At 36.5% G+C, this 11625-nt stretch overlaps 1 protein-coding gene across 1 annotated transcript in view; it reads right to left on the bottom strand.

Moving 5' to 3' along the window:
* LOC118766506 (protocadherin Fat 4-like) overlaps nt 1–11625 on the bottom strand; it is a 362146-nt gene that overhangs the window by 250281 nt on the left and 100240 nt on the right. The window contains exon 3 of the mRNA XM_036509891.1: nt 8415–8551. Coding sequence (XP_036365784.1) covers nt 8415–8551 — 137 coding nt within the window. The remainder of the gene's footprint in view (nt 1–8414; nt 8552–11625) is intronic.

The following is an 11625-nucleotide window of genomic DNA, read 5'->3' as shown; positions in this document are numbered from 1 at the left end:
TAGAAGTGGTGTCAAACCAACAGTCAGGCGAGTGAAAACATTACCACAAACTGTTCCTAAAAGAATATGTGTGAATTACATATACAACCAAATTAGAAAATACCTGATTCAAATATACAAGGCCACGGTGGAGTCTGAGATTTAAAAATTTTTTTAAATAATTTTGGACTAGGTAGTGTTCACATGTTTTTGGATCCAAAATATCATCATAGCAAGATGTCTTATGAATTCATAACGATTCCATTATAGCTCTTAGATTAATTGGTTCATTCTGAGTAGTCGGTATGACATTACTTTCAAATTTTGGCGCAGAGCCAGCAATTTCAGGAGAGGGAATAAGTCGATTACATCGACCCCAGTGCTCAGCTGGTACTTATTTTATCGACTCCGAAAGGATGAAAGTGTCGACCTCGGCGTAATTTGAACTCAGTACATAAAGACGGACAAAATACTGCTCTCGGTTTTGTCCGGCCTCTCAACAATTCTGTCAGCTCGCTGCCCTCATTTTTAGGTATTATAAAATAAATGCGCCCTTTTAAAGCTTAGCCAGGCTCATGGGCCCAGTTTCCCGGTTTCAATGGCGGATGTGTTCCCCAGCTGGACGGGACCCCAGTCCATCGCAGCGTTACTCATTTTTGCCAGCTGAGTGGACTGGAGCAACATGAAATGAAGTGTTTTGCTCAAGAACACAACGCGTCGCCCGGTCCAGGAATCGAAACCACAATCTTCCAATCACGGTGCTGACATCCTAACGACAAAGCCACGCGCCTCCACTTTTAGGTATTATATTCAACCCAATTTAATACCACAACCTGAACATTGAGTGCATTTAGAAGAGATTACTATGTATCAGGTTACTTCAAAATTAACTACTACTCTTAATGTAAACCAGTACTTCTTATATGATGAGCGAGCATTCGGTGACAAAGTCACAACACCACATAAGGTTTCTCCCTGATCTGTGTAAGGTAGATGGAAAACCTGACAGGACAATAACGAATACCTCACTGATGATCTCAACTAGAAATCAAAGGTCAACCATCAACCTTACTAAGGGAACGGTCCGCGTCAAGTTATTCGAGCGTAAACCTTGCGCCTGGGTGTCTCAGACTCTCTGATCTTATATTTCCACTGACATAGAAATAAAAGGAGGGAGAAGACCTTTGATAAGAACAAAGCCTCTCCATGATGGTTTAAATTAATCCTGGGTGAGATTATCATCAATTCATCTTTCGCATTGTTTGAAGTGATAGATATGTGCATGCAAGCATTCAGAGCAGGTTCCTTCTCATTCTCTACGCGTGTCTTTCGGGCCGTTTTAAAAGGACAAAATATAACATTGGAAACTTTTGAATAAAAAAATAAGCAAGCCTGTATGAAGAACTCGTTAGATGGAATGTTATTTTTAGTGAGTTGTTGGCCTTTCTCAGGAAAGGGATCGCTGGCAAATGTAGCCTGATCAGAGTCAAATGTACTCTACGTTAAAGGCTGCCTCTTATTGTATGGAAGATGTCCCAGAAAACTGAGGCTGAACGTCAACTACATCAGGGTCAACAAAGTTCATTGATGCTGACTCTCCTCTTGACTGTTTGCAAAGATGTGTTTATCATGTAGTGAAATTGCTCACAATTCTAATTACTAGAAGCGCCATAACTCCAAATTTTGTTGATTCGATTTAGTTATTCGTGTTTACTGCTAAATTCAATAATGCTTTGATTTTAGTCCATTACATAAGTGATTTGTTTGTAGCTCTATTGTCATACCTATCTCAACGACCACATCGGTGTAGCCTTAAAAAAAGTATAAGGCATTGGTTACTTAATAGTTCATGTATAATGTATATTTCATGTGTCATAATGGCAGAGAATATAGCTTACTGAGCATGGAAAAAACCCCCAAAACTTTTGGTCTTCAGTTTCCACGAAATACATACAGGGAATATACGCTTCCAATTAACTTCATACTTCCCCTGCATTCATAGTCCTTGCATGTACGCGCGCGTAGACAAAGAAGGAAATAAAAAAATGGCGGAGAATTTTAGCATTTTATTACTTTATTATAAATATATTTGTTTTAAGGTAATTCCTCTGATCACTTGCAAATGAATCCATCACCTGGCTAGGAAACCAAGAGAACGGACTTGGCTGTAATGCACTTATGAATTTATTTTGCGTTAATGAAAATGAAAAAAATCACAAAGAAATATAACATAAAACAAGCAAGAAAATGGATTCCTCGCTGATTACGTCTACAGTGTTCTAATGCATGAACCATCTGAATATAGCGTTAAATGGAATCTTTGGCATAGAAATTATTGATAAACCAAATTTTATGAAAAATAATCTGAAGTGTGCAATTTCTATGGTTATTTGATCGTAATTCTTATGGTCAATTGAACAAATTCTTTTCCTCTCATCCTCCCCACCAATATATTTGATAATGTATATTCCTGATAATAAATAATTCTGATTGCCTTATTGCATATCAATATCGAACTATCTAAAATTACTCATTCATAAGTGTCTTCTACTCACGATTGGAAACCAATCCGTATTTGACGCTGGTCAGAACGAGAACTCCCCATCGCCAACATCTTGCGTCTTCCCTCCTCCTCATCCTCTCTCGACACCGTCATCAGCTTCCAAATCATTATGAAACTTTTCAGCAATACTCTTGCAGCATATTCTTTTTTAATTTTCACCTTAGATAAAACAACTTAATACATTTTCCGCCATAATTCTTTCGAACATTTTGGCAAATTAGATTAATTTCCATTTTAGGAAAAAAAAAAAAAAAAAGAAAAGAAAGAAATGTTAAGACTCACATGCGTTCGACCAAATTAATGGAAGCACAGAGACGACACACAGACACACAATGTCGTACTGAACAGTCACACTCACTCAGAGCAGCACAGAAACGGTTAATATAAATGTTTGTCATTACAATACATTTAATGCTTTCTATCTTGTCATTCAAAACTTGTTTTATTTCGTATGGAATCTGCTGGTTGTTTCTTTTGTTTTTGTATGGGTTATATCACAAAGCAAATTTAGCTGTTATTTTCAGCAGTCTGCCGTCACATAACTCCCCTCTTGGCTTTTGTTGTTGTTAGAGTTCGGTTTCTTGTCAGCCCTGAACGAGCAAACCCATCATCAAGCGCGTTCCAAACGTGTTCCAGAACTAGAAATGCATTTGGCCAGAAATCCACCCTGGAAAGCTACGACTTCGACTCAAGATAAGTAAGATATGTTTTTTATAACGAACTGAACAATTTCACCAGCAAAATATATAGTTGACCGTGATATTAGAACAACAGTTTATTTGATGGTAAATAGACGACTCAGAGGTGTTACATCGTGACAAACTTTCGTCGTTTTTTTTTGTCAAAGCTAATTACAGTATGAGAAGCAGGTGTGCAGCATAATTATTAAAGGCATCGTTAACACGAGGGAATAAATGTTAATATGCAATCACAAACAAGAATCACAAATCATCCCAATTAGTAACTATTTGGTTTGGTTCTGCACATACTGTTGTTAATATATCACCTACAGTAGAACTTTAAACATCTATTTGGAAATAGATATTTTATTAATTTCCCAAAACACTGACTAATTTCTATTTCAGATCTCTTAAAGAGATTACAGATCATCAACAATACACACACTCACACATAGCAACTTATTTAGCATATTGTAAAGGCGGCGAGCTGGCAGAGACGTTAGCACGCCGGGCGAAAAGCGTAGATGTATTTCGTCTGCCGCTACGTTCTGCGTTCAAATTCCGCCGAGGTCGTCTTTGCTTTTCATCCTTTCGGGGTCTATTAAATAAGTACCATTTACGTACTGGGGTCGATATAATCGACTTAAGCCGTTTGTCTGTCCTTGTTTGTCCCATCTGTGTTTAGCCCCTTGTGGGTAATAAAAAAACATATAGTAAATGAAGTAAATAGCATCATACGATAATGAATTCTAATTAATTGTTGTTTTACGTTGGTAACTAATAGTAGTTTAAATTGACCTCTAGTTTATTTAGCACGTGCCTAGAACTTTTAGTAAACCCCAGAATAAAACACAGAAGACTTGACTGCATAGGACTAGAACGGATGACATAGTGGGGTGAACTAACCAGCTATTTCTACTTCTGTATCACTTTGTGATACATATTCATTAAAACATATGCGGTTCACATACACATGATGTATTGAATTGACATACGCTCATACATGCACAGAACATACACACAAATACATACATTTCAATATACATCTTTGGCTGAGTGCGTGCGTATGTGGGTATGTGTACGTATACGTGTAAATGACTGTATACATTGCACGCATGCAAATCCTGGAAGACATGTTTTATGCCGTATTCATGAAAAGTGTGAAATATTTAATAAGTTGTATTCATATTTCTAACAAAATAAATATCATATAATTATTCATATAATTTTCCTACCAAGCGTTAATTAACCAGCCTAGTTCTATGGATGGCAAAGCAAAGCGGCGACAGATATATTTGTTAGGCGAAAAAACTTTTTATGTCTTAATTTTTTGTCTTGATCGTTGCCTACATTGATTTGAATGCCAACAGAATTAGATATGACATGACAAATAACGATGGTTTCTTTTGATCAGGCAGACTACCGATTTGCTTTGTATCTTTAGCATATATAGTTATTGAGGACACGAAAGACAAAAATTGATTTCTGCTGAGATTTCAACTTAGACAAGAGATGGACAAGGGTAAATACTTTTCGCCATAGAAACGTCTACAGAAAGGACATGGTGGTTTTGCCTTGTGTGCAGGGCGTGTCCAACAACGAAAAATAAAACAGTACTTCGTCTGTTTTGAAAATATCTTCTGATTTAATAAAAAATAAGAGTTGCTATGTCCTTGTGGTGGAAATCCTGGATAGATCTACCTGAGCAGATATAGGAGGCATTTCAGATAGATGATTACACCATCCTCTATTCAGGTATTCTTTCTTTCTTTCTTGACAGCATTCACCCGGGGTGGGTTGAGCTGGCTTCATTCATCCTCAATGCTGCATCTCTCACAAACGCCGACCAGGCCTGGCGATCTGAGGCTAACGACCACGTGATCTCCAACCATTCCTTATTCAAGTGGTGAACGCCGTAGATATGGGTGGTCTAGGTTGGGTTCCAGATCAGCCTTGACTGTCATCAGCCAGGTTTTTCGTTGTCCACCACACCGCTTTCGCCAATCCTGAAGGGGAGCTGGGGCAATTGCTTCGTAGATGAAGCAATCTACGAAGTTATTCAGGTATAATGTACATAAAACTGAATTATGAATGTGTAATTCTTTTTGTGGGGCGGCAAAGTGAGATTTCCGTGTAGTTTTACTGCTGTCTTTGGAGACTGACTGATTACGTTCGCTCCCCTGCTCTCAGTTTTATCGGATGCAGCTGTGCATCGTTGACCAGCTAGAGAAGATGTCTTGTTAAAAAAATCGTAGAAGAGTCGGCCCGAACGGACAACCATGTTAAAGTAACTACGAATATTATTTTCAGTACAACTACTGCGTCGATATCTTAGAGAGATTTTAGAACTGGCATTTTTGCTTGTTACACACACACATAAGGAAAAAACTCAAATTAGAAAATGCTAAAATAATTTTATCGTAAAAAAACATTTTAGTACCGGTTTCAGTTGTTGAGACTTTTTCAACTCTAAGTATGGAAAACAATTAAATTCTGGAAAAATTAAAGGAAAAGATTTTTAAAAGAATATTTGCATAGTATTGAAATACAAGGGGCATTTTTCTTGTCTGCCAGTCACTGCCGCTTTTGTTTACCCACAAGAGCAAACAAGTCTCAGTGACTGAAACCGGTACTAAAATGTTTTTTATTAAAATTATTTTAGCATTTTCTATCTTGACTTTTTTCCTTATGCATATCAACTCGTGTGTTCCTTTTCAACCTTCTACACACACACACACACACACAAACGTATGGGAAAATGGAGAAAAACGCGCAAGATATTACCTAAATCATTTATATCACCATGTCACCGATTGATGCATTAAAATAAATCTGCGAGAAAGAATAATGCAGAAAAATGCATTAATCGCATGAGAGAGAAGATTATAAACGACAGCGCTCATCACTAAGCCATTTTTACAGAAGTAAGACTCTATTATATATCTGATATCTATGGAAAAGAAAGAGAGACAGGGAACGCTTGTAATTTTAAAAATATATCATGCATTATATATATATATATATATATATATGTGTGTGTGTGTGTTATACGTTATCTTTTATATTTTCTTACACCTGTAAAAATGGCTTATTGATGAGCAATGTTGTTTATAATCTCCTCCATGATAAGATTCATACATTTTTTTCATATTATTCTTCATCTCGGATTTATTTCAGTGAATCAATCGAAACATGTCGGTGTTTATGGTGATATAAGTGATTGAAATAACATCTTGTGCGTTTGTCTCCCTTTTCCATTACTCTTATGTTCTCTAAAACACTTCCCACTTCTCGGAATTATCACCCGTACAAATGTTATTACTGATTTCTTAGGCGCTTATGTGATATATGGCTACTCTGTAACTATTCCTCTGGATCTTCCTTTGCAAATTGAACACACACACACACATATATATGTATATATATATAAAAAATAGTACCAGTCAAAAGCAGTAGAATGGCGGAATTTGTAGAACATTAGAGAGAGAGAGAGAGAGAAAGAGAGAGAGAGAGAGAGAGAGAGAGAGAGAGAGAGCTTTTTAGTATGTGACTTCGGTTTTTGACTTCTAAGTTTTCGGGTAGTAAACTTAATCTGTTACCCCGTTGAACACTACCAGATGATCCACGTTACGGAGTTCCCCGTTGTAAGAATTGGGTTGCGAATACGATTCCGAGAGTAAGACTAACTTCCTCCTTTCCACACAAATTTACGGGACACTGCAAAAATATCGGACTATCGTCTGTGTCCTGTGCTCACTGGCTGAAATAGCAAAGACAATATATTTGTAACCGAGGCTGCTATCTGCATAATGGATCTGCTTCACAATCATTCTTTTATTCTTTTAAATGTTTCAGTCACTTTACTGCAGCCAAGCTGGAGCGTCGTCTTAAAGGGTTTTAGTAAAAAAAATCGACCCCAGGACGTATTCTCTGTAAACCTGGTGCTTATAATATCGCCCAGTTTTGCTAGACCGCTAAGATACGGGAACGTAAATATTCCATCATCGGTTGTCAAGTGATGGTGGGGTACAAACATAAATACACACACACACACACACACACACACGCACACACACACACACATACACACACATACACACACGCACACACACACATATACGACGGTCTTTTTTCAGTTTCTGTCACCAAACCCACTCTCAAGGCTTTGGTCCACCCGAGGCTATAATAGAAGACACTTGCCCAATGTGCCGCACAGTGGGACTGAACCCGGAACCATGTAGTTGCAAAACAAGCTTTTTACCACACAGCCATGTCATGTGTTATTGGTTTTCATCACAAGACTGTACTCTTCGGAAATGCATCTTACACTATAGCATTCAGTTGACATATAAGTTCTGTGTCGAATTTGACAGACGGGTACTCATTGACCATACTGTACCTCAAATAGAAAAGATCTCTGAACCACTATGGTTCATTTATTATACTTTGCCATTGCTATACCGTCTCCGTCTACTTTTGTTATTAGCTCCTGTTAGGTTTGGCAGTAAAATTACTGCAGCGTAAAGAGACATTCAACAATTCAGCAGTTGGCTTATTGTTTGCAGTTATCTACCTTGTGTATTTTATGTTATTTCCTCTCGCTGTCCAGCAATATGAATCTTGACGATATTATCATCGTCATCGTCGACGTCGTTCTCCTCCTCCTCGTCGTTGCCCTTGTCCTCCTCTTCATGCTCCTTCTCCTGCTCCTCATCATTATCAAAAGCAATAGCAACAACGACAACAACAACGGCAACAACAACAACCGACGGGTATTTCTAGCTCGGGTCCTAGAACTCAGTGAAATTACCAGGTTTCCGTGGCGTTTAAGTGACCAAAATCAAAACATTCCCCCTGAATAGAACGCCAGGTTATCGCAGGGTTGACCATTCACAGCTGCGTGGACTAGAGGAATGTGAAATAAAGTGTTTTGCCCAAGGGCACAGCGCATCGCCCGGTCCAGCACTCTAAGCTGTGATGTTGCGATCTTGAGTGTAAGACGCCGAACCAGCATTCCACGCGTTGTCTGCTGATCTGTTCCCTGTAGACATGATGCCAGTTACACCTGTATTGAGTTTTGTGGGTGAAGAGTAAAACTACAGGTCTTAGTGCATAAAGTAAGATTGTTTTCAGTCTTAGCCACCCCAAACTTTGTGATTCTGCGTTTACATTAAACATAGGATTTAACTTACCATTCGTGTTTTTAAATCTCCATTGACGACAAGACTCTGAGTTGAACTATCATATCGCAAATACTCGGTGTCACCCTCGTTCATAAACACTTTATGTTTGCCATCTTTTGGTACATTGAACTGTCGAATTACGGAACCTGGAGAGAGAAAACAAAGTTCAAAAACATACATACTTTAACTCACTAATGCTAATTTCTTTTTAAGTTTAACTCATTAGAAATAATGAAAGTATTTAGACTAAGCTTTCAATGAGGCAAATTTTTCCTACGGTTTGAAAACGCAACAGAAGTGCTAAGACAGTTTAAGAGGCACTTTCAAACAGATCCGCCAACGCATCTTACAATCACTCTAACTAGCGGTGACTTTGAAACAGATGAAACTGTTCAGAATATCCATAAGCGGTTCTGGAACACCGCAGACGTTGATAAACCCAACAAAGTTAGAAAGGATACTAGATACGTAATGCCAGACTTATAGAAAATCTGTGCTGTAAGGAAGCGTCCATCGTATTTTCAGGTTGCACGAATAGCCTGTGCACCCAATGAAGACAGAGATAATAATAACACCCAGCGCTTAGAGTTTAACAGATGATTGCCCACTAATAGATTTCTTCGAACATTTGAAGATGAACTTTGTTTATTTGTAAATGTATTTATAAGAAATTAAAACCTCTTTAAGAAGAATCAAGAAATACATCGAAATTTATGTCGAACCAGATTTTTGTCCAATTTAATTAAAAACAGAAACTGTTATGTACTGGAAGTAGCTACAATACAGACATAGCACAACTTCCCCATCAAGATATTACAGAAAATTCCGGTATTCAAGATGTAACTGAAGCATTATCGACCGCGAAAGAATGTACAACCAGCGCGATCTTGGCGGAATTTGAACTCAGAACGTTAGGAAGAACGAAAACGCGGTTAAACAATTTGCCTCGCGTGCTAAAGATTCGGCCAGCTCACCAGCTTTCTTTTCTTGTTCATATTAAAAGCATGACGTTAGTAATCATCAATGCCCTCCTCTCTCACCACACACACACACACACACACACACACACACACACACGTACACACACACACACACACACACACACACACACATACCGATGTTGGGAAATTTAACAACCAGGTTCTTCCCAAAATAATCACAAAAGTTGAGGAAAAGAAAGTCATTCTTTAATTACTAATTTCCCGTTTATATTATTTATACTACGGACGATTTATTTGACTATCATATTTTACATCCATTCCCGGGAAATGAAATTCATCTCATTCATTTTAAAACAAAATTTAATTAATTTAATAATTACAATTAATGATTATGTCATAAATATTACCTTGCTGGCAAAGTTTTGCGAATTATTAATACAGGTGTAAAGAAAAACGAAATGTTTAAAATATCCGTAACGAAATCAATCAGTTTCTTTTCTTCCAAACACACACACACACATACACACACACACACACACACACACACACACACACACACACACAACACACACACACACATACATATATATTTATAAGTACATCATGTATAGGCACGCACATATATTATCTCGTATGTTTATGAGTATGAAAGGGTTCATCTGCGCATGTGTGTGTGTCTATAGATTATTGTACACCCACTTATACCACTCATTCGCAGGAAGGAAGTGGAGAACTTTCTGTAGATTTCTTTTGTGAAATATAACTCTCAGCTATGACATATACTTAAGGAGATCGATATACATACATACATTCACACAAGTTTATATATATATATATATATATACATGCATGTATGTATGTGTGTGTATATATATATATATATATATATATAATATATATATATATATATATATACACACACACACACATACATACATGTTTATGTATATATATATAAATATATATATATGCATATATACATAAACACACAGACATATATATATATATATTATATATATATATATATATATATATATATGTGTGTGTGTGTGTGTGTGTGTGTGTGGTGTGTGTGTGTGTGTGCGTGTGAGTGTTTAGACATACATATTTATGTATAGTCAACTGCATATTTAAATATGCTTTTTTAACTCCACGAAATAAACAGATTTAAAAAGAAAAACGAAAGAAAATGTTTCCGAATTTGATATTTTTTTTATAATGTATTACATTGAGAGTTTCTTTATATACGAAAATGCATTTTTTCTTCTATATTTCTCAGTAAATAAACAAAATAGAACAAATATGCACTTTTTAAAAGACATTAATATATTTCATGACAGCTTAGAAAAGAAATGTAATATTGAGATGTTGTACAAGCGATTGATTTCTTCTGTGTTGATATATAAGATAGAGTTGGAATATTGAATATTTGTTAAAAATACTTCAAGTTGAAAAAAATTGATAACACTCCGTGTATTATATAGAATAAATGCGATACATCCTTAGACACACACATATACATACCTACAGCAATGTGTGTATTTGTGTGTGTGTGTTTTGGGAGGATGATTTGTGACAACGGGCCTGCTGTTTCGCTTTAATTGATGAGAGTGAAATATCTAACCGGTATTAATCAATATTTTCTTAATTTACACTTGCCATTTAACCTCCTATTTTTTCACTGCTGAATGATATATCCGTTTTGTGTTATCTCTGCGTATATGTTCTGTGAAAGAGTCCGTTTCATATTTAGATTGATGATAAATGGATCGGTGCAGATTGCCCTGTTTTTGTATATGACTTAATTTTCTGTTTCAGACAAAAATGGACCTGATATCTTTTAAAATATTAAGAAAAACTTTGGTCACGTTCCCAAATCTATTTAAAGGAAAGACTGAATGTTTGGCAGTACATTTTCTTGCTTCGATTATTTGAGGAAGAGATTGTTGGGTTTCCAAATATCTTTCATTGATTTTTACTCTTGTACGCCAAATTCCATTTGTATCATTACAACAGCAGCAACGGCAACATGCACATCAAAACAAATACAATCTAAACAAGAAAAATATCAAAGCATATATTTCCGTGACATGAATTCCCACACATTACATCAATTACAAACCGAACCAACGAGTGAATTTTTTTCCGTACCAGGTATCTGGGTGTCCTACTAGTACCAGATGCTAGTTTCAAAGATATATATTAATTCTGTGAAAAAGGAATATACAATTTATTCTCTAAAATGGTTATGCTATTCCCTAAAGTCTAGGCATTTTACA

The sequence above is a fragment of the Octopus sinensis genome, linkage group LG16, assembly GCF_006345805.1.
Source record: "Octopus sinensis linkage group LG16, ASM634580v1, whole genome shotgun sequence".
NCBI lineage: Eukaryota > Metazoa > Mollusca > Cephalopoda > Octopoda > Octopodidae > Octopus > Octopus sinensis.
Note: the sequence above shows the minus strand (reverse complement) of the source record. Positions and strands in the feature narration are given on the sequence as shown.